Raw genomic sequence first — 23,986 nt, forward strand, 5'->3', positions numbered from 1 at the left:
GGATAGGAATGGAGGGTGTTTGTAACCGGATGAGGGAAGGTCGCTTACTAGGTGTAATCTACAGCTAACCTACCCAGCGATATTGCCCCAGCACCCAAACCAGATGATCTCTGAGCAGCGATAGTCCTGGATGCTATAATAAGGTAAGGTAGACCTAAATTCTCCTAACTAAATGTGTAAATGCTGCTCACCCTGCAAATTAGTTGCCCCATGAGTAAGTCGTGACTGAAGTAGCTCCGAGGTGGTTTTATAGGGAAATTTCAACTTCCGTTGAGTGCATATATACAAGGCACCAGTAACTACTGCTGCACAAAGAGCAGCTTTGCACAAATGCAAGGCTTATATATGATCAGAAAAAAGCGAGTTTTACACTTACTATACCCTAAGGCCAATTGAGTAAGAACACAATGAGCTTTTCACCAGCAATTCCAAGCTCAGATAATTGAAATCAGCCCTCTCCTGTCACAAGAGTGCAGACTTTGACCCTCTTAATGTAAAATGACTGGTTTGGAGCCCAAGTGTTAAGGAACCACAAACAGATGCCTAATACTAAGAAACACTAGCCGCATTGTATTTCCATGCAGAGCAGCATCCCTTACAGCAGTTTGAAAATGCAACTTTAAACTTTAAAGAAGTGCAAAAAAAAAAAACAATAAATAGCACAGTAAACTCTCAGTATAATGAAAAAAAAACAATGCAAGTGCAAAATGATACTTAATTTCAATTGTCTTGTCAAGGATGGCTTCAGATGTTAGCAAAATCTCTCAAAGTCTCTGAGGTAGCTGCCAAGCGATGAGCAGCTCTGGCTAAATGAGCCAAAACTCGAGCAAACAACAGGCTTATATACGATAAGAAAAAAGCAAGTTTTACACTAACTATGCCCTAAGGCCAATCAGGTAAGCATACAATGAGCTTTCCACTAGCAATTCTCAAATATAAGTAAAATCAGCCCTTTCCTGTTAGAAGAGTGCAGACTTTGACCTTCTTAATGTAAAATGACTGGTTTGGAGCCCAGGTGTTAAGGAACTACAAACAGATGCCTAAAACTAAGAAACACTAAATACAATGTATTTCAGTGCAGAACAGAGGCCCTTACAGGAATATATATATATATATATATATATATATATATATATATATATATATATATATATATATATATATATATATATATATATATATATATACACACACAATTATACAATGACCCCCCCCCATTAATATTCCAAAATGTGCACGCTGATTGGTCAGCATGCCCATTGTAAATCAGACTTATACTAATGGAAAAAGGTCCGGTCGCCCGGACTTTTTCCATTAGTATGTCTTTTTTTTTGTGTGTGTTGGAGAGCAACGGAGAACGGAAGAGCTCCGTTGCTGTTATCTCGCTATGTTAAATGAGTTTAACATAGTGAGACAGCTTTAAAAAAAGCAACAGAGAAAGGAAGATCTCTGTTGCTTTTTTTAAAGCTATCTCGCTATGTTAAACTCTTTTAACATAGCGAGGCACCTTTTAAAAAGCAACGGAGATCTTACGTTCTCCGTTGCTTCCACACACAGCTCTGATGTACTGCATAACCATATGCATGCGCAGTACATCAGAACTGCCGCAGAATACTGGACAGCTGCAGAAGGGCAGCAAGGAGGCATTATACAATGCCATTATTTAAGAAAAGTAAGTATTTTTTCTTAAATAATGTCATTATAATAGCAATAACCACTTCTGGGTGTGGGTAATGCTGGATTTACCCATGGTTGTCTTTGTTTGGCCAGTTGGGCTTCGCCCTCATGACCAAACCACACCAACCATGGGTAAATCCAGCATTACCCACACCTAGGTGTGGGTTATTGCTTAAATCATCCATGCATAACTGGCCCCCTGTTATGCTAATAGTGTGCTCAAGGCTAAATCCATGACTACCAAGTCAGGAAAACAAAAATGAAGAAACCTACAGCAGAAAAAAATACTTTTCTAATTTGGTTTGACCTGAAATATTTATCACCCCCTTTCAGCACAATCTACCTCCTTCTAATAACAAGATCTTCCTTAAAACTGCACACATCATTTTAATCAAATGACTGTTCTCTCATTTGAAATTACTTAACTGTCTCAGAAATATTTATTTTTCTAGGAAACTTACTCCCTTCACCCATAAACATTATATGCTAGGTAAAACTGTTATACGTTTCCTAGCAAATCTTCTATAGAATGCAGCAATTAATGACATCAACTTGCTAAAAATGTTCTGTTAATCATGCACCACTGTTTTAAGCCGAACCAGTGCTTTATGAAATGCAACCAGGTTTTAAGATGCTACTCAGATGCCAATCATGGAACATTGATACTTAATAACTACTGAATCACCACTTCTAAACATCTATTATATTTTCTTGTTCAGTGAGAGAAATATATTAGCTGCGGTGGTGGTGCTGCAGTAGTGTTGTCGCCTCACAGCAAGACATTGTCCTGTTCGATTCTCAACTAGAGCGTCTTCTGTGTGGAGACATGCGTGAATGGGTGTACCTTTGTTGAAGGTTGTGCGTCAGGGCCGGCAACTCGGCACGTAAAAAATCTACTGCCAATCATTAGTGGACCGGAGTTCTGCTGTGGCGACCCCTAACCAGGAAAAGCCGAAAGACACAACAACAACAGTGAGAGAAACATACTGGGAAAAATAATTAAACCTTAAATATAACCGTGTCGCAAAAACTCTAGTTGTAACTATATGAACAAACAAATCTATCCAGATCTTTAAAAAACTTGCTAAACAGCACTTTAAAAACTATTAGCTCTACTCTTGCACCTCTCCAAGCCAGACTACCCAGGCCATTACATATTTACATTACCCCTATATAACTCAACATTGCAAATTCTTAATGTAAACGTCTTACTGTCCTCTATCCCTTTGCCCTTACTCCCAATTCTATTTTGTCTGCTTAGCCCCTGACAAGTGTCTCCCTCCAGAAAATCCCAGCTGATACTCATTACCTTCTACGCACACCTGAATTTCACTACAACTTTCTTTTTCTCTGTACCAGCTAACAAATATACACATTACTCACCTCTCCACACATACTCTGTGCTTTCTGCTCTTATCACCTCCCCTTGGCTTTCTACTCATATTTCCCACACTTCCTCTATCTTATTTCTCCTAGCCATAAATGTAAAACTGTAATTTGACATTTTAAGCCTCACCGTATATGTCACTTTACCATGTATTAATATGTGGTGACTCATATTTTACTGATTGCGGATTTACCTTTATACACACACACACACACTCACACACTCACACACTCACACACATATATGTATGTGTATATATATATATATATATATATATATATATATATATATATATATATATATATATATATATATACACCTTTCAGTTATTGTATGTCCGTATTGTAACTTTAAGATTTACATTTTTCTATGGTGTACAAAACTGTCTATTTTGTAACTAGAGCTTTTCTCCCTGGTCTCCACTGAAAAGGGGCTACCAGAGCCTAGTTGGACTATCCCAGTCAACAAAAGCAAGAGATAAATAAATGAAGTACAAAAATATTATCTTATACAATGCTCGCTAAGGGACATGACAGCAATCTCTTACCTGTTAATGTTTCATGTATACTTTGCCATGTATTCATCATCATTCTTTATTAAAGCATCACTAATTAATATCAAAACTATGTTCTTGAATATTAGCAAGCGGTAGAAGCATATGTTTAAAATGTTATTTATAGTAATAAAACACATAAAATATTTGTCAGAAAGTCTCAAATCAACATTTATGGGCATCAACAACGTGACTTTATTAATTATAAGGGACAGAATAACATATGTAGAACTTTGATTATTGTAGTTACCAATAAAATTTGTCCTTTTCTACTAATATATATTTCTTAGACTAGAAATTTCTAATATTGATGGCCACAAATTTAAAATGTTCATGAAGGTAGAGGCCCATCATATCAAAAATAGTCAGCATCTTATAAATCACATACTAGCCTATGACAAAAAATATTTTAGCAAACAGAAACACATGTAGTCCTTCATTAGGTGCCAAACCAACGGTTAATTTTCCTTATATCTGATTCCATGACATCACACATAATGAGAGACAGGCTAAATATGCAAAGAATCCAGTCAAGTAGCCAAATATGCCCTTTCAGTCTATCTCATGCCAGTCAGTGAAGAACTGCATAAACCTCATGTTTGATCATGCTCACTATGGCCTTCCCACTCTCCCACTCATCCGTCACTTGTGCTGAGGTTGAGGGAGGTCTACTACCTTAGAATGACCAAACTGCTATATTTCATCCCCCACACTATCAGTCCCTTCAGATAGTTCTTTCAGCTCAGCCATTGCTAGTTATGAATTCATTAGCACTTTGTATGCCCTCATCCTCTGGTATAAATACATTCAGCTCTGCAGGGAGTGTCAGTCTATATTTAATATTTCATGCTCTATACTCTTTGATTGCCTTAGCAAATTGTAATTTGCTGTAATGTATATTCATGGAAAGCATAATCAATAGTGACTGTCATCATCAGCTTGCTAGATACCAAAGCTGCCAGATAGCATGTTCTGTTTCCTGTTAGGGCACAAACTGAGCCAATATTATTCTGGGCTTGTCATTCTTTCATGCAAGGACTGAGGCAGCCAATAAGATCTCTTTATGCCCAACCACTTCTTTGCAAAACCAGTCCAGTGTGCCTTCTCTATTCAACATATTTCTAAACATCTGTCAAACCCAACTAATATTCCTGATAAGTGTTTCACATCATGTAAAATCCTTTCCAGTTTAGTTCCATGCTCTTTTGCATTATATCTTAACAGTATTTTTCGTTCATCATTGCAAGTTATACAGGTAACGCCACAGCTTCTTGAGTCATCTTTCTCTCAATTTCCTTCTCCGAAATCACCCTGTTCTCCCATTTCCAACAATTCTTCTGCCATAATGACATGCACAGTACTATAATATAACTTTACTATCAACATTATGTCAAATAAACAACCATATCTAGTACAGTATAAAATGGAAGTAGTGTGAAATTGCACAACCAGAAAAGATGTTCAACTACATAAAGCACCACAAGATTTCCTCCGCTGCATCTTATTTTCTGTATTTTTAGTTCATTGCTGCTCTTTTAAGTGTTGCATTTAATGAACAATTTAAGGAGTTTGGGAGTTTATTACTGGTAAGGTAATGTGTGTGTGTGTGTGTGTGTGTGTGTGTGTGTGTGTGTGTGTGTGTGTGTGTGTGTGTGTGTGTGTGTGTGTGTGTGTGTGTGTGCATGTTATAAATTTGTAATATAATGGAACTGGCACTTGTCAAGTTTTTATATAGTTAAAGCACATCATTCAATACTCTCACAAAAGATGTCTCAGAAGCATGGGCAGCTAATCTTGCACAATTAACTCATTTGGAATTTTGCATCACAAGACTGCACTGTTGTTAGAAAATAGCTTTACCATCATCTTCTACATATGTGGATGGAGCAGTAGTGCTGAAATGAAGCAGTTGTTCTTTCATAGTGCAGTAATGTTGCACCTTTGATGCTAAATGATGGTTCAGATGTACATAAACTATGTACTGCAAATGCTTCAAGTATACTGGCACATTTAAATAAGTGCATCACAGTTTTTAACATTATTTGAAATTACTCAATGACCCTTAAAGATTTTTTTCTATAATTTTTCAGATCAGTTATGGCTCGACTCTGAGTGTAATGAGCAACAAAGTTCAATTTCCCTCTTTCCTGAGGACTGTTCCCTCTGATAAGTTCCAGGCATTTGGAATATCTAGCATGCTGTTGCACTTTGGATGGACCTGGGTAGGAATTGTTGCATCAGATAACCTCTTCAGCCGAGAAGGTAGTCAACAGCTGAAATCAGATTTCATCCAGGCTGGTGGTTGTGTTACTTTTTATGAAATTATTCCACTGCAAAATGAAAAGTGGAAAATAGTCCAGATCGCTGAACTTATCAAGAGGTCTACAGCAAATGTTATTGTTATCTTTTGCAGAGTGCAACATGTCACAGCACTTATGGAAGAGGTTCTCAGGCAAAATGTAATTGGAAAGGTCTGGATTGGTGCCACCAGCACAACCATCTCAGCCGATTTCTCAGAATTGAGCAAAAATGCACTCAACGGCAGTGTTGGATTTGCAATTCATCGTGGTGAAATTGCTGGCTTCAAAGAATTCCTTAATAATATCCATCCAGTTACATCACGAGATGATATTTTTGTAAGAAGTTTCTGGGAGGCAGCATTTGGTTGTCAATGGGCTGATGCAGGTCAGGGAAATATATCAGAAAGACAAAATAGCTCCACCTACTGTACAGGAGAAGAGAGGGTAGATCAGCTTGACCCTTCCCTCTTTGATGTCAATAACTTCAGAATTACCTATTCTGTGTACAACGCTGTCCTAATAGTGGCCCATGCCTTGCATAATATGATTTCATGCAAACCAGGGGAAGGACCCTTTCATAATGGAAGCTGTGTTAATCAGTCTGATTTTAAATCATGGCAGGTAAGAATGCAAACTATATAATTTATTATTCACTGTCACTTGACTGGTTATGTTTCACAGTATATGCAACACACTAAGTTGGAAATCATGATGTCTCAACTAAAATGTAGAAGTCATTCTTATCCATATCATACAGGGGAAGGAAATACTAGCTGTTTTGTTGAAAGTCACACTGAAAAAGAAAGCGAGGCTTCCAAAACAGAAAGGGAATATCCTTGAGATAGTCCTTACTACTGTGAATGTCATGGCAATGCAGAGATGATGAATCTGTTAAGTGACCATGTTCATGTGACTTCGGCATTCACAGTATCAGAACTATTGCTGGAAAACACAGCAAGGACATAATTCTGAAACTACACCAGACAAGCTTTCAGTCTGTTAGGATGCATGGTGAGAAATTATCTGAAAAGGTGACATAAACTGTAGAAAGTAGAATTGCTTTTGATGATGTAGAAAGAAAAGGGTGAGGAAGAAAATGTGGTTTCAGTATCAAGAGAAGGAAGAAATACAGAGGCAGAAGGTTCGGATAAAACTAGAGTTAAGAAGTTGATAAATGAAAATTAGAAGGCATGTAAGAGGAACATTAGTTGAAGATGAATCTTCAAAGATCCATGAGAAAGCCATAAAAAGCAATAAAGCCCTCTGCCAGGTCAAGACAGCCCAAGAAAAGGAAATTGGCAAAATCATGATGGACATGCAACTGAAAGTCTTGAGATACCTTCCAAGAACATGGGAGGACTCAGCAGAACATTTGACTTACTGAAAAAGAGTGAAGATGCTCAAGAATGTTGGAAGTCAAAGCAAATGTAGAATCAATTCATTATATTAGAAGTTAGACAGGAAAAGTGGCAGTGTGGAAGGCCGAGCATGTATCTAAGGAGACAAATAGGCAGATGAGAATTTTAACAGGGTAGAAATGTAGAAGAAATGCTAGAGCATTTTGAGAGATAAGATGCATTAGCAGACAAGCTACCTCCTTGTGTGCTAAATAGTTATTTTGTGTGAGTAGCAGACTTGTAGCTGAAATGTGTGATCTTTCATTAAAAACCTGCATTGGACCACCTCCACTGGTAGAGAGGTTGGACCCCTAACTAGATTGCTGCCAAATGGGGTTTAACAATAATGCCTGGGTATGAGACAAATCAGCATGAGAGTTATTCAACCAGAGGTGTACTCTCCCATTACTGGGGGGGGGGTCTGTGATCTATTATCTAGCAGAAGTTACTGACAAGCCAACAGAGGAGTCCAACATGTTGTACATGGTACAAGAGGGTAGACCATACAAAATACCTGAATCAAGCAGTATGATGGGCCTTTTTCTTTCTTCCTCCCCCAAGGAGAAGGTTATATAAAGCAAAAATGAATTGTGTCTAAAGCCATAGTGTCATCCCTAATGTTGAGTGACCTTTTAAGTGTTTCAAAGTTAGAGACATTGTTCAAGAGCAGGAGATAAGAGTTCCTTTTCTAGTTCCTTAAGCAGTCTCATGTCAGATTATTAAAACATCACTCAAGTCAATGCCACTTCTTGCCAAATTAGTCAAACATCACTTAGGTCAATGTCAGTTCATGTTACATTATTAAAACATTACCCAGTTTAAATTAAATTATTAAAACATCACCCACATCTACTGTCTCTGACCCAAACTATCTGGCTTATGAAAGTTTAATTGGGAAAAACCTGTGATAGAAATTGGTGTGGTTTGTATTCCTCCCAGTTCAAGCCCATCACTGGTTTTGGCCACAGTTCAAGTACTAATACACCCATATATAAATATACCAAATGACATCATCTTGGGTAATTCATTCTTCATTCTGATACCAGGGCAAGTGTTGTCTTATGCAATGCAATAAGACAGCTTACCTTGCAGTATCTTGTAAATTATCCTACCAGCCAGAGTAGTCAGTCTAGAAAACACTGCATTAATGATTGAGCTATAAACAGTGCACCTGAAAAGTCTTAAAACCACTTAAATTAATGATCTTCTTCATGGTGGCCAAAACATAGTAACAGTACCATTAGTGATGCATGATAACAGTACCATGACCAAAAGATAGTAACACTGTGTCAACAAATTATAGTAACAATGCTGTATGCAATGCACGATAACGGTACCATGACCAAAACATAGTAAAACTACTGTGACCAACGCATAATAATAGTTCAATGACCAAAATATAATGATAGTACCATGAGCAATGCATGATAACAATATGATGACCAAAACATAGTAACAGTATCAAGAGCAATGCATGATAACAGTACCAAAATCAAAACATTGTAATAGTACTGTCAGCAATGCATGATAACAGTAAAATAACCAATATATACTAACAGTTACATGAGCAATGCATGATAGTGCCATGACCAAATCAAAGTAACAGTATTGTGACCAAATCATAGTAACAGTACTGTGACCAATGCATAATAACAGTACCATGACCAAAACATAGAAACGCTACCATGAGCATTGCATGATAATATTACATGACCAAAATATAGTAATAGTACCATGAGCAATGCATAACAGTACCATGACCAAAACATAATAACAGTACTGTGAGCAATGCATAACAGTATCATAACAAATCATAGTAACTGTACTATGAGCAATGCATGATAACAGTACCATAGCCAACAGATATAGATAATAATTCCATGAGCAATGCACAGCAGTACTATGACCAAGACTTAGTAACAGTACCGAGACCAAATCATAGCAGCATCACTATGAGCATGAGCAATGCATAATAACAGTAACATGACCAAAATATAGTAACAGTACCTTGAGCAATGCATGATAACAGTACAGTGGCCAAACAGAGTAACACTACCATGAGCAATGTATAACAGTACCATGACAAAAAACATAGTAACAGTACCATGGCCAATGCATAGTATCAGTGCCATGAACAATGCATAATAACAGCACCATGATCATATCATAGTTACACTACCATTAGCAATGCATGATGGGAATACCATGACCAATGCATAAGAATAGTACTATGACCAAAACATAGTAACAGTATCATGACAAAATCATAGTAACAGTACAGTGAGCAATGCATAATAACAGTACTGTGACCAAAACATAGATTAATGCCATGAACAATTCATGATAACAGTACCAGGACCAAAATATATTAACAGTACTGTGAGCAAAGCATAACAGTGCCATGAATAAAACATAAGTACCATGAACAATACACATAACAGCACCATGAGCAAAACATTGTAAAAGTACCATTAGCAATACATGATAACATTACCACAACCAAGGCATAGTAATGGTACTATGACCAAATCATAGTAACAGTACTTTGTCCAATGTATAATAATACTGCCATGACTGAAACATAGTAACAGTACTGTCAGCAATACATAATAACAGTATAGCTTCCAAGACATAGTAACAATACTGTGATAAAAATCATAGTAATAGTATTATGACCAAAACATAGTAACAGTACCAAGAGTAATGTATGATAACAGTACCATGACCAAAACATAGTAACAGTACTGTGACCAAATCATAGCAACAGTACAGTGAGCAAATCATAGTAACAGTAATGTGACCAATGTATAATAACAGTACCGTGACCATAGTATCAGTACCATGTGCAATGCATTATAACAGTACCATGACCAAAATGTTATAACAGTGCTGTGATCAAATCATAGTAACAGTACCATGATGGTTGTATAATAACAATATTATGACCAAAACACAGTAACAGTACAATGACCAATGCATAATAACAGTACCACGACCAATGCATAATAACAGCCCACTTCTCCATCAAACACCACAAGGATAGGAGATTATATAACTGCATCACACTCTTATATTTTAAGTAACATCTTAGACCACATTCCTCACAAACCTTTGAGATCAGAAAAGTAACATTCAATAAATCTTTTGATAACAGAAATGTTGAAAGAAGAACCTCCATCCTTTAGGATCATAGCCACGCTTGTATTTCTCACCAGGCTGTAGTATAGTCACTGTGGAATTTGCATCTCCTCCATTAAACATTCATTATATCTCTCAAAGGCCCTCCACAGCCTCCAGGACAGTGAACTCTTTTCCAATTATGTCTTTTTCCATGATATACCACATTCATCATGTTGCCATAGCAAACATACCAACAACTGTGATGCCATTGCATATTTCATTATGTTTGGTAATCCCCAGTCCTCCACAATAAATTGATCACCAGTGATGATTGGCACTCGAGTGTGACTTGTGTGACTTTGTCCCACCAGATAAACTGTTAAACTGTAACAGTAATTCCTCCAATTGTCTCAATATGCCTACACTATAACAGACAATATAAACATTTTGTGAATAAAAACATTTTCCTACTCAAAATATGCTGCTGCAAAGGAAGCATCAACTGTTTCCAGTTATTAAAAGTAACCTTAGGTTAATTAAGAAGGCCAGTAAAAAGGCCCTGTTGAATCTCAGTTCCATTTTCCCTATTTCTATCCCAAAATTCTTTATTTGGTGCACTCCTGAGTCTAATGGAAACACTTCTTAAAGAAATTGGAAGGGCTATCATTAAAGAGGAGAACCATCTTTCTTACATTTACTAATTTCATAACCAGCTACATACCTAAATTCCTGTAACACTGTCCAAAAATATGAGGTTGAAGAATCATATTCACTAAGCAATACCAGGAAGTCATCCACACAGAGACTTGCTGTCTACTGCATTTGTCCTACTTTTACCTTTTAATTCTAACATTTGTTCTTACAGCCACCACTAGGGATTCTGTGCCATAGAAAAAGCTAACTCCACTCAAAATGCTTAGGGCCTGAAGTATAATGTCCTAATTTAATTGTCAAAACATTGCATTTATATTCAAAACAGAGTTTGCAACCACCACAGCTGCATATTAACACTTTAATCAAAGATATCAGAATAAAACAAATATGAAAATAGTAACAGGTAAGTGCTTTCACAGTACACAAACTGCTTCATCAGACCTAATCAAAGCAATCTGAGTCCATTTAAACTTCTAAAGTCCAATGAAAGCTACTGTAACAATGATGTAACTAGCTGCCTAATAATATTCATTAAAAAGTTACATAATGCACATAAAAAATGCTTCAAATAACAAGCCTAAAATCATCATAAAACAAAACAACACTCACATATGATGGTAACATTAATATAAATTCAAGCAAAAACAAAGTGAGTAGTTCAAACACACAAGAAATAACAATAAAACAATACAATATATATAAAAATCTATACTATTAAAATAGAAACTAATTATAAAAATATATAGTTTATGAAGTAAACTTCAAATACATTTCTGTATGAATGCTTATGTCAATGGGGGAGTGGTCATGCTTTTAAGGCCAGTTTTAAAGGTACATGTCCATTAATACCAGGGAATTTATTTGCTCTTAATTCTAAAATCCATCCTTTAACTTCTGTCTTATTTCTGAGCTTACCCCCTCTAATATCCATACACAAAACCTCTAAAACAAAAAAACTAAACCTATGATTATTGCCAAAATCATAAACATGTTGGTCCAACTCATTGCCAGACTTATTATTCCTAATATTGTTCACATGTTCAAGAATTTTCTCTTATATCATTACTAGAATCTCCTTGTGTTCTGACAGAGTGATTCTTAAATAATCTGGAAATATAGAGCTGATAAGTATATTTTTGGCACTTTAACTCTTCAGAGTTCTGCACTGTCTTTATTTTTGCTTGACTGAATTATTTATATATTTTTGCTGGCAGAATTTTGTTTTCTGTGTTGAAACTTTTTTTCTCCCACCCTCCCAGCCTATTGCTGTTGTGTTCTTAAAATTGGTGGGGTTTGCAGTGGCCGTCCCTACTGTAAATTTGATCTGGGACACTCTTCCCAGTCCCATCTCTTTAGCTCATTCTACCTAATACAGCGATCATTTGGGAAGGCCAAACCCCTTAGTCCCTTAACCTTGAATTATCTTCTGTTCCTGCTCTCTCCCTTTTTTAGTTTATAAAAAAAACACTTTATTCAATTGCTTATATTTTTCTAATTTGTGTTTCTTCATACTACTCTGTTACTTCATCTTGCTTTGCATTTTCCTGCTACTTGCTGCCTGTTCTATAAAGTGTTCAACTGCATCTTTTCTGTTGCATTTATTACTGCTTATTTATAGCCTATCTAAATTGTTAAGTGTTATTCTTAAGTATTATTCTAAGCTTTTAGTTTTTGGTTTAAGCATTTGGGCTTTAGGCCCACCCCTTAACTCTCCCTGGCCTTTCTCCCTCAGATTCTGACAAATATGGATGGACAATTGCATACAGTTTCTCCTGCCAGTCTGGTTGATATGGGCATCCTGAGACAGTGTAGCGACTGCTTCATGTACATGGACAACCATCTACTACTACCACCTAGGAACACAATTTGTGAGACATGCAATTACATTATGAACCTAGAGTCCAAGCTCTCTCCCCCTCAAGCCAGTGTATCTGGCACCAAAAATGTTGTGAACACAATCACTACACCTCAAACACCACCCACACCTACACAACACACACCTACATATGTGGAAGTCCTCCACATAAACATACCTAAACACAGGAGACCTCCAAGGCAAAAACACACGTGATCTCCACAGCCCTCCACACCACATACCATGCATAGTCCATACACCTCTGCCTCACAGCCACTGAGGCTTCACCATAAACCCAACATATTAGACATAGGAGACTCCATTGTGAGACACACAGATGTGTCTCTCACCAGGCTGGATAAGGAGAAAGTCACGGTTAGTTGTCTGTCAGGTGCCAGAATACACCACATCACATACACACTCAAGTTTCTCAACAACAGGTGCTGTTATGACTCTGTCATATTCCATGCTGGCGTGAATGACTTGAGACATACCTCTTTGGACTATATGAAGAGAGACATGATTGAGCTCGCTGATTATGTGTCCCAAGCAGGTATGTTCCAAGCTTTAAGCAGCATTCTGCCATCACCCAGAATGATGCCTCAGTACAAACAGAAAATGACTGACTTTAACAACTGGCTTAATTTCTGGTGTGATTCCAGGGGGATCCAGTACCTGACAGCCTGGGAAGATATGATCGACAGACCATGATGCTTTGCCAGAGATGGCCTGCATTTGTCTCACCTGGGCTTCAGGCTTCTGGTGAAGGCTCTTGCCACCCCTATAGTGCCTTTTTTAGGAAAAGTGATGAGATTAAAACTACCAACATCAAAATTTCAACAAAACACAAATTAAAGATCATGCTGCTAAACACTAGGGGTCTAAACATGAAACTGCACTCACTGCAAGCATTCCTAACCCTAGAAAATGCTGACAATGTGCAGTCACAGAAACCTTGTTCAAAGCTGCAAAGAGCACCCCAGCCTTACCTGGTTACTCATCCTATCATGCATTCAGACCCCAAAACTGTGGGCAGTAAAGCCAAGGGAGCTGGAGTTTCAATATACATTAAAGACATACACACCTCCAGGCTGGACAAACAGTATGATGCACAGGAGACACTCCAGGTGCAGTTAACCATTGAAAAAACCTCTATTCAAATCATAGCTAGCTACTGGCCCACAAATCTGACTCAAGATGCTCAATCCCCCTATTTGGACCTATTTGAATCTATCAAGATTCAACCTTTTACCCTAATCCTGGGTGTCTTTAACTTCCCAAACATAGATTGGAAGAACTACTCATTCCAGAACACAAATCCCCAGAGATTCCTCGATTTTATCAATGCATATGCGTTGGAACAGCTGGTCGATACCCCTACAAGAGGTGATAAAATCTTGGACTTGCTATTTACCAACATGAGTAACCACTCCAGCACCCCTATACTATCATCCTCCCTGCTAAGACCCGACCACAAAGCAGTCACTTTTGAAGTCATTATCTCCCTCAACCTGCCCCCAACTAGAATCAAACATAAAAACATCTCCAGAGATGATTACACCCTCCTCAGGGAAAGTATAAACAGCTTCACAGCCCCTCCCCCTCTATAGGAACTGGAACCAATAGCCAAAGCTAGAACAATGCACTATACAAGCATTGATATAGATGCATGGAATCAGGAATACCTGACAGGACTAAATCATCCTCCGCAAGGAAGAGTAAACCTGTCTGGTGGACATCTGCAATAAATATAAATAAACTCTATAACAAAAGGAAAAAAATGCTGTCCAAGACCAAGAAGGAGCAGGTGTCCAATTGGAAGCAATGTTTCCTTAGCTTGAACAAGCAAATAAGAGACTAGTGAAATCCTCCAAAGCAAACTTCGAGTCCAAATTGGCCACATCTACTAGAGACAATCATAAGGGCTTCTTCACATATGTCCGCAACCTCAAAGGAAGCACCTATATCCGTTCAGAACTGGTAGTCAAGGACACCACATATACAAATGCAGTAGATATAGCAAACTTGCTGTCTGACAGATTCAGCAAAAACTTTACCCCTCTGTCCCCCCATCAGTAAATCAGGACATCCCCAGTACCTGCCCCCTTCCCCTTATACCTAGGGAACAGGTCATCACTGCTCTCTCAAAGGCAATAAATGCAGCCTTCATGGGACCCAGTAACATCCCAGGCTGCATCCCACATGAACTCAAGCAGGAACTTGCAGCACCATTAGGCACTCTATTCAACCAAAGCCTAAGTATTGGCTTCATCCCAGCTGAGTTGAGGACAGCCACTGTCATCCCTTTACACAAAGGTGGAGCATCCACTGATCCAGGAAATTACAGACCCATCAGCCTAACTAGCCTGATCTGCAAGGCCATGGAATGGATTATCATAGACCTCATTAACAAGGACACTGGCAACCTCCAAATACTTGATCCCACACAGTTTGGCTTTGTCAAGGGCAGGTCATGTATGCGAAATTTGGTTGACTTCTTTGAGACAGTCTCCAAAGCCATGGATGAGGGGAAGATGGTACACATCGCCTACCATGACCTGGTCAAAGCCTTTGACACTATTCCCCACTCAGGCATAATAGATAAACTCTCTCAACTAGGCATCAATCCATATGTTACCAGATGGGTAGCAAACTGGCTCACTGATAGAACCCATGTAGTCAAAATAGAGGAAGGCACCTCAAGCAGTAGACCCATAACAAGCGGCATACCCCAGGGTTCGGTCTTGGGGCCTTTGTTATTTGGGATATACTTTTCTGAGGTGCAGGCCAAAACCAGTGGGCTATGGCTGACCAAGTTTGCAGATGACCGCAAGCTGGGTGCTGTCATCAATTCCCCCAGTGATGAGTACATCCTCCAAGAGGGTCTCACTCAGACAAATGACTGGTGGCATAAACATGGCCTTAAGCTGAATACTAAAAAAATGCATTCATCATCCCCTTTGGGGAGAGTGCAGTCCCCACAAATTATCACATTAATAACAATGTCCTAAGCACACAATCAGTCGTGAGAGATTTGGACACCCAGGTTGATACAACCTGATTTTTTACCACCGTGTTGCTTTCGTTGTATGGAAAGCTTTCTACACGGCCCACCTCATAAGTAAGGGTATCTCATCAAGGGACAAGGAGGTCATAACATCCTTGTATTCTTCCCTTATAAGGCCCAATATTGAGTACAATGCCCCTTTCGGCATGTACCTCGCAAAGCACATGCAGCAGCTGGACAGACCACAGAGGTTCCTCACTAGGAGAATCCAGGGCCTCAAAATTCTACCATACACAGATAGGCTAAAAGTCCTATCCCTCTACTCAGTTTCATACAAACTCCTCAGAGGTGCCCTCTGTCTGGCATACAAGGCTATCATGGACCCCACCTTGATGGGACTCCTGCATATTCTCAATGCCAGCTCAACTCTAGCAACCCACATGCGCAGCCTCAACCTGATCTGTGACATCACCAAGACTTGTTGGCGGGACAGATTTGTGTCCCAGAGACTCCCCCATCTATGGAATAGACTCCCTCTCCACATCAAGCAGAGTACCTATGTAACCCTTTTTAGGAGCAACCTGGATAACTGGATGGGAAACAGAAAATATACCCTGGGATTCCACCCGTGTGCCTGCTGGACAGGGGCATCAGGTGCTGACTTGTCTAAACATGGGCTAAACTCGTGGCTAGGCTTATAAGGCCTCAGGGCCAATAGCTTAGTAACCTCCTATGATCCTATGAACCTCCTATGATAAAAGATACTAGAACAGACCCAATATGCATAATAAATCAAATTTTTACTAGTACAGTCTGCATAAAATGCAAATTCTATTGAATAATTGAAAGTGGGATGAATAAAACAATAACCAGAATATATGTACTGACGCACTTTGCACCTCTGACATGGAAATGTACCCCTATGTTGTGAAGATAATAAATTTGCATTATGTTTCCTATACCATAGCTGTCTATTCAAAGAACAGTTATTTCTGAAGGAAAATTTTGGTACTTGACTTAAAACTTCTTTCAACTCATCGCTAGCAAGTAAAAGACCCCAATGTTTCTTAATGATGTCACATATAATATTGACATCACCTGAATAAGTAAGTGAAAACCTAACTTCCCTCCTAGCTGACAGTAAACACACCATGTCTCTATTAATTGTAATATCAACAAAATCTATTGAATCAGTAGAACTTTTAAAAACTAAATTTCAAAAATGAGATTGTTGCATGTAAAAATCAACAAACTCATAAAGTAATTCTTGGGTACCATCCCACAACAAAAATATCATCAACAAAATGTTTAAAATAAACAATACGTGTACAAAATACATTGTCCTTCAAAACATGATTCAGCTTCCATTGTGCTAGCACAAGGTTGGCGTAGCTATTGGCACAAGCTGTGCCCACAGCCACACCAGTCCTCTGCAAATAAAATGTATTGCCAAATACAAACACACTGTTCTCTAATATCAATTCAAGCAGGGTACAAATAACCTATATCTTAACATTCATAAGAATGCTATGATTTCCACTGTATTTGGGATAACCGTAAAAAGTGATGCGACATCTAAAGTTACAAAAAACAAACCAAACTCTTATTCCAATCAAATGTACTAATCTTGTTGTAAAGATCATTGAGAAAGTCCTTAATATCTTTTAACACAGTCACTACTCTATCCAGTATAGGATGTAGTGTCTTCTCCACATAAATGGAGAGTGGTTCTGTGGCCCAACCTCTACTGGATAATACAGGGCATAAGATTTGTCTCCAGATTCAAGAAATTCCAAACTTTTCCAAAATGCTTATCAAATAGTCCAACTTCAATTTATTAAAGGCTCTCTCTGCGCCTAGGGCAAGGAAAGGGGATGGAATTCCACACTCTGAAGAAAATGTAACATACTCCTCAGGTGGTACCATTGGTCAACGTTGATCAGTTTCCCTACCACCTTCTTAAGATAATTGGCCCATATCCACTATGTATATCTTATAACCAATACTTAGTAATGCTAGAGGGTGATAGAATCCCAGTTTCTGGGTTTGCCTGGTTTTAGACAGATCAACTGAAAATGCTATTTACATTTAAGTGTTTGGGGGGGGCATTTTGAGAGATGTGGGGGGAAGCACTAAATGCTTGTGAGTACAACATGGAGTTTGCTTGCTACACCCCTGTTTTTAATAATATTACTGTGGCTGCTGATTTCCATACCATGAGATTTGCTTCCCTTATCTGTGCAATGACATACATTTAAAAAACCCTATCCATAAATTCATACACAATTTTGAACAGACCATCTGGCTCTAATGACTTTCTATTTTTCATTTTCTTGATCTGATTTTAAAACTCTTTTTCTTCTTCTCTGGCCTTTACAATTTAAATTTGTTTCTGTTTGATTAAAGTTGATACCTCCAGCTTATCTAGAAAGTGCTCCTGACATGTACCTGTTCCCTTTCAGTTTGTGCTTTATACAATTTTTGTAGGTAAAGCTGTAACTCAAACAGAATACCTTTTTTATCCTATAACCCTTCACTACTGTCTGGACTGTGTTTTTTATATGGATATTAATTAATATGTTTGATTATTCCTTAGTCTTGATGTCACATTTGTTACTGCATGGGAGACGAGGCTTAGTAGTGACATCTTAACTTTTCCAGTTAAATACCTGCATGTGTCTCTTGCATTCCTAGCCCCTTCTCCATTCTGCCGTTGCTTTACTAGTACCTTTAGTCTGGCTTAAGTCTCTTCCAAATCCCATTCCCATCCTCTTAGTTCTCTCTTTATAAAGATTTTTAGATGTGAATGAATATAACCTTTTAACACTTTCCATAGTGTTGGCTCCAAATCCCATTCCCATCCTCTTAGTTCTCTCTTTATAAAGATTTTTAGATGTGAATGAATATAACCTTTTAACACTTTCCATAGTGTGGCTGGTGATAGACTCATTTTAATTTTTTATGTCTTTAATCTCCAAAAATTTCCAGTATCGGCTTCTTGGGACCTAAATACCTTAATATTGCCACACATTCCTGTGATCAGAGGGTGGGTGTACACTTTCTCTCTCTCGCTATGTTCGGATTTAGATAAGTGTGTATCTGGTAATAAGACTAAATCTGCATTTTACTGGCTATGAAGCCCATTGACATTTTGCACACAGATAAGTCTGTTGTCTTATCAAATCATCAAAACACTGAAGCAAGGTACTTTGATATAAATTAAAAAAATGCATGTGTAACTGGCACAACAGGTAGCGCACTCAACTTTGGTGTAGAAGGCTGTGGGTTCTATCCCCACACCAGGTAGATGGATTGCTGACACTAGTGCAGCATAAGGGGGTTCTACACTCCAGGGGGTGTTGCCATTTGGATGAGATGTTAAACTGAGGAACAATCTGCCTGAGTTGGTGATAATATCAGTGGCTATAAAAGATCCTATGGCACCTATTGAAAAAAGTATGGACTGATAACTGATGCCCTGACTGTATTTCCCCTAGTAGTATACATATTACTGTAGGTCTCCCTGGAAAAGGGCTACTGGCCTAGTGGGACTAACCTAGTCAAGAAAAGATAAAAACTACTTTAATCTGCAACTGTCCACACTGGCACAGAACCAAACCCCCACATATAGACAATATATAATATTCAACAAATATTGCTTCAGAAGCTATATTAGAAACCTGAACACTGAAACAGCCATTTCCAGATAAACTGTTTACAATAGCTCTCTCTCTCTCTCTCTCTCTCTCTCTCTCAGCTGGGAGTCTGTTCCACATTTTTTCAAAAGAGTTGGCAAACAGAGAGTCCCCAGCTGAGTAGTTGAATTTGTATGTCTGAACTAGGAGTCTAGTGGATGATCGCAATGGCCGGGTGCAGGTGTAGGGGCTGATAATATTTTTTAGTGCAGGTGTATTTTCTGGTTGGTAAAGGACTTTATGTACCACTATTAGCTGGTTGAACTGCAGTAGGCTTGGTAGTTCAAGCCATCCTAGGTGATTTAGGTTGTGACAGTGGTGTGTCTGGTAGGCTGTGCCAGTAGCAAATCTGGCAATGTGATTATAGTAGGATGATAGTTTATTAAGATCTGTTTTGTTTAAGTTGGAGAATAGAGGTGAGGCATAGAGAAGAGTTGATAGCAGATGGTAATGGGCAATTGCAGTTCTAGCAAGTGGGGTAAGGAAAGGTTTAATTCTGTAAAGAGAGCCAAGTTTTTATTAATGGTTTTCATAGTCTGTTTGATATGTGCATCAAACTTCAGGTTGTTATCAACTATGACACCAAGTAGTTTAGTTTGGGCTTCTGGGGAGATGATAGTGCCATTGTTTGCAGTTATGTTGAAGGATGGCAGGGGGGACTGCATGTGGGGGGAGAAGAGGAGCAACTTAGTTTTGTTGGGGTTTAGGATTAGATGTTGATTGGAGAGACATTTTCCACTGTATTGCGGGTATTTTGGGTTAATGTGAATAAAGTAGCTGGTGAGGTGTCAGAACAAATCAAGGTGGAGTCATCCGCATATTGAATGCAGGCAGCATCTGGGATGATGGAATGAAGGTCGTTGATAAAGATGGAGAAAAGAAGGGGTCCTGGTATTGAGCTCTGAGGGACTCCTAATGTGATGAGTAGGTGAGATGATAGCTTGTCCTGCCATAGGACTGCTTGTTGCCTGCCATGCAGGTAGGATTGAAACCATTGGAGTGCATGGTTGTTTAAGGAGAAGGCCTTCAAGGTATTTATAAGCATTTTGTGGTCAACCATGTCAAAAGCCTTGGATAGATCTAGAAAGAGTGCTGAGGATATTTGTTATATATAACATATTATATTTATTTATTTATTTATATGAAATATTGTGACCACCAATTTTGGAGATATGATCTCATCTCTAATAAATGTTATTAGAATGGGTGGACTCACATCGCAAAGGCCTCACAGACACACACACACACACAGACACACACAAACACACACACACACACACACACACACACACACACACACACACACACACACACATACTCTCGAGTCCTGTTGGCCCAACAAAAATACTCACACCAAGCATGATCTGGCTTCCTAACCCATCCCCTCTTTCATGCACAATTACGACGTTAACCATTTAGTAAAAAAGCTTGAGCCAAAATAGGTCAAAGGAAATAAAGACAGAATATAGCCCTCATACAACTCAAAGTTAAGTATAGATTATTAATTCAATAGGCATATTCAAATGTGAACATCTCACAAAATGTTTCGTTACATTTTAAATCTACAAGTCCTCTTTTCCTCTCAACATGTTTTGCCACCAGTTGCTTGGAAGGTGTAGATGCAGCCAAAAGCTTATATACAGGATCATAGGAGGTTACAAGGCTATTGACCTGGAGGTTGTTTCAAGCCTGTTTCATCCCAAAGTAATACCATGGATACTGTAGACAATACCCAGGATTGTATTTAGTAATGACTGCCCATGTCCAGGAGAGTTGTGGATGCTATTCCCGGTAATAATTTACAGTGCCCCATCCACTCGCCCAGGTTCCTTTTGAACAGTGTCTTAGAGGTGCTCTGCTTCACATGAATTGGCAACCTATTCCAAAGAACCAAGTACTTGCACAAACTCTGTACCAAAATAAGGAAACTACACTCCTTCGCTCCTTAAAAACATCCAGTAAAGAGACCAATAACACTGGAATAACAGACTTTATTAATGAACTTAAGCTTCTTTGCGAGCTTTTCGTCAGTTTAAAATTCACCAGCTTCCTCAGAAACACTGAAAGCATGAAAACGGAAACAACGTCACTTAAAACACCATTCATTTAAATACCCTTTCATAATGATTAAAGCAATAAAACAAATTAACAATGTATAAAAACGCTAGAAATATTTAGAAAAAACATTGGAATACCACTGTATAAAAAAGTATGAAAAAGCACGAAACATGATTCCCTCGTACTAAATACAGTATATCTTATTTCTGCTTGAAATAAAAAGATATAATTAAAAATCATTATAAACAAATCGCAACATGTGAGTCCATGATATCCCACTAGTTAAATCTAATAGTATTCTATTGAACAATAAATATATAATCCCTAGTACTGATTAAATTAAAATAAAGTGAAAACAACAATAAAATGAAATAGAATAAATAATGCTACGCCCTATCTCATGATGCTCTTTAATCTCAATATGCAAAAAATAAACAACCTATTGCTGATACCCGGGTGGTGGCAGGCATCCAATCTTAGTTGCCATAGCAGCTCTCTTCCTTCTAAAATGAGAGAATCAATGGCACCCCTGCCATCTGATCTAACATAATCAATGATAGTAAATGAGAAAAGGTGGGAAGGATTTTCCTTTATGTGTTTTGCCAATGCATTTTCTACCTTACCTTTTCTAATTGCGTATGTATGTTCATAGATATGCTCATTTAGTTTTCTATCACTCTTGCCGATGTAGAAAACTGGGCAATGAGAACACTGGGCTAAATAAACAACTCCTGAACTGATACAGTTGAATCTACCTTGAATAGAATTTCTAAATTCTCTGATGACAAAAGATGAGCCCACCATAATACACTTACAATACAGGCACATGTTACATTTATACATGCCAGATCTTGCCAACATAGGCTCATACTGGGACTCTAAGGTATTTTTTAGGTTTTTACCCCTCCTGAATGTTATTTTGGGGAATTCCCTTGCATTTGCTCTACACAGCCCATCTTGCATGAGATAACTCCAATTCTTATAAATAATAGAAATAATATCCTTTACATCCACATTATATGTGAGAATAAGACTAAAGGGGTGGGTTGTGTTGCTAGCTTTAACTGTTGGACTTGTATTCTCACTGGTATTGGAAGAATTTAATATGGGAACATAAAAACCTGACACCCGCTTATTATGGACTTCACAAACCAAGTCCAAAATTAGATCAGCCGGGTACCCTCTCCATAAGAAAAGACTCTCCATGAATTTACATTCATTAACAAAATCACTATCTCGAGTCACCATTCTCGCAGCCCTCACCAGTTGCCCCTTAATGATCAATTTCTTTTGAGAAAAAGAGTGATAACTGCCAAATTGGAGGAAGCTATTGGAGAATGTTTCTTTGCGGTGTATTCTAGCTATGTAACGATTAGTTTCCCTGTCTTTAGAAAGATCAACATCCAAATAACAAATTCTGTCACTTTCCATGTTGAAAGTGAATTTTATGAAAGCAGTAGAAGAGTTGAAGTGATTTAAAAGAAATAACTGTAGTTATTTCTCCTTTTAGGATGATAAAAATATCATCCAAAAAGCGTGTATATAACAATACCTTTTCCAGAAACAGAGGATATGTGAATACATATTCCCGCTCCAAAAATGCCATCACCAAGTTCGCTACACTAGCACCGCATGGAGAACCCATAGGTACCCCGATTTTCTGTAAATAGTAGTAAATAGTATTTGTTGTTAAAAACTGCGGTGGTGGTGCTGCGGTAGAGTTGTCGCCTCACAGCAAGACGTTGTCCCGTTTGATTCTCAGCTACAGCGTCTTCTGTGAGGAGACATGCCTGAATGGGCATATCTTCATTGAAGGTTGTGCATCAGGGCTGGCAACTCGACACATAAAAATCCACTGCCAATCATTAGCGGACCAGAGTTCCACTGTGGCGACCCTTAACCGGGAAAAGCCGAAAGACGCAACAAGTATTTGTTGTTAAAGGATACGTAATTGTTGGATAAAATTATATCCAGAAATTCGCTGACCAATTGTATTTCCTCCTTGGGTGCTTCTTTAACATTCATCAAAATCAGAATCCAATCCAGTGCCACTGTATAAGGGATAGAATAATATAAATCCCACACATCTATAGTTAAAAAATAACTATCAGCTCTGTAAGGGGTTGGATTTACTCTTGACAAAAATGACTAAGAGTCCTTTGAAATCTGAACTTCACTCGCTACATATTTCTTCAAAATAGAATCAACCACCTTAGCCCCTGCATAGGTTATGCTCCCTCTAGCACTAACCAATGGGCGCATAGGGGGGGGTCTTCAAGCTTT

At 38.3% G+C, this 23,986-nt stretch overlaps 1 protein-coding gene across 1 annotated transcript in view; it reads left to right on the forward strand.

Annotated features, from left to right (window-relative positions):
* LOC122810640 (extracellular calcium-sensing receptor-like) overlaps positions 1 to 23,986 on the forward strand; it is a 121,482-nt gene that overhangs the window by 33,235 nt on the left and 64,261 nt on the right. Inside the window, exon 2 of the mRNA XM_044082213.1 lies at positions 5,708 to 6,538. Coding sequence (XP_043938148.1) covers positions 5,708 to 6,538 — 831 coding nt within the window. The remainder of the gene's footprint in view (positions 1 to 5,707; positions 6,539 to 23,986) is intronic.

This window comes from Protopterus annectens, chromosome 9.part0 (genome assembly GCF_019279795.1).
Source record: "Protopterus annectens isolate FY-2018-M chromosome 9.part0, PAN1.0, whole genome shotgun sequence".
In the NCBI taxonomy this organism is placed as follows: Eukaryota; Metazoa; Chordata; order Ceratodontiformes; family Protopteridae; genus Protopterus; species Protopterus annectens.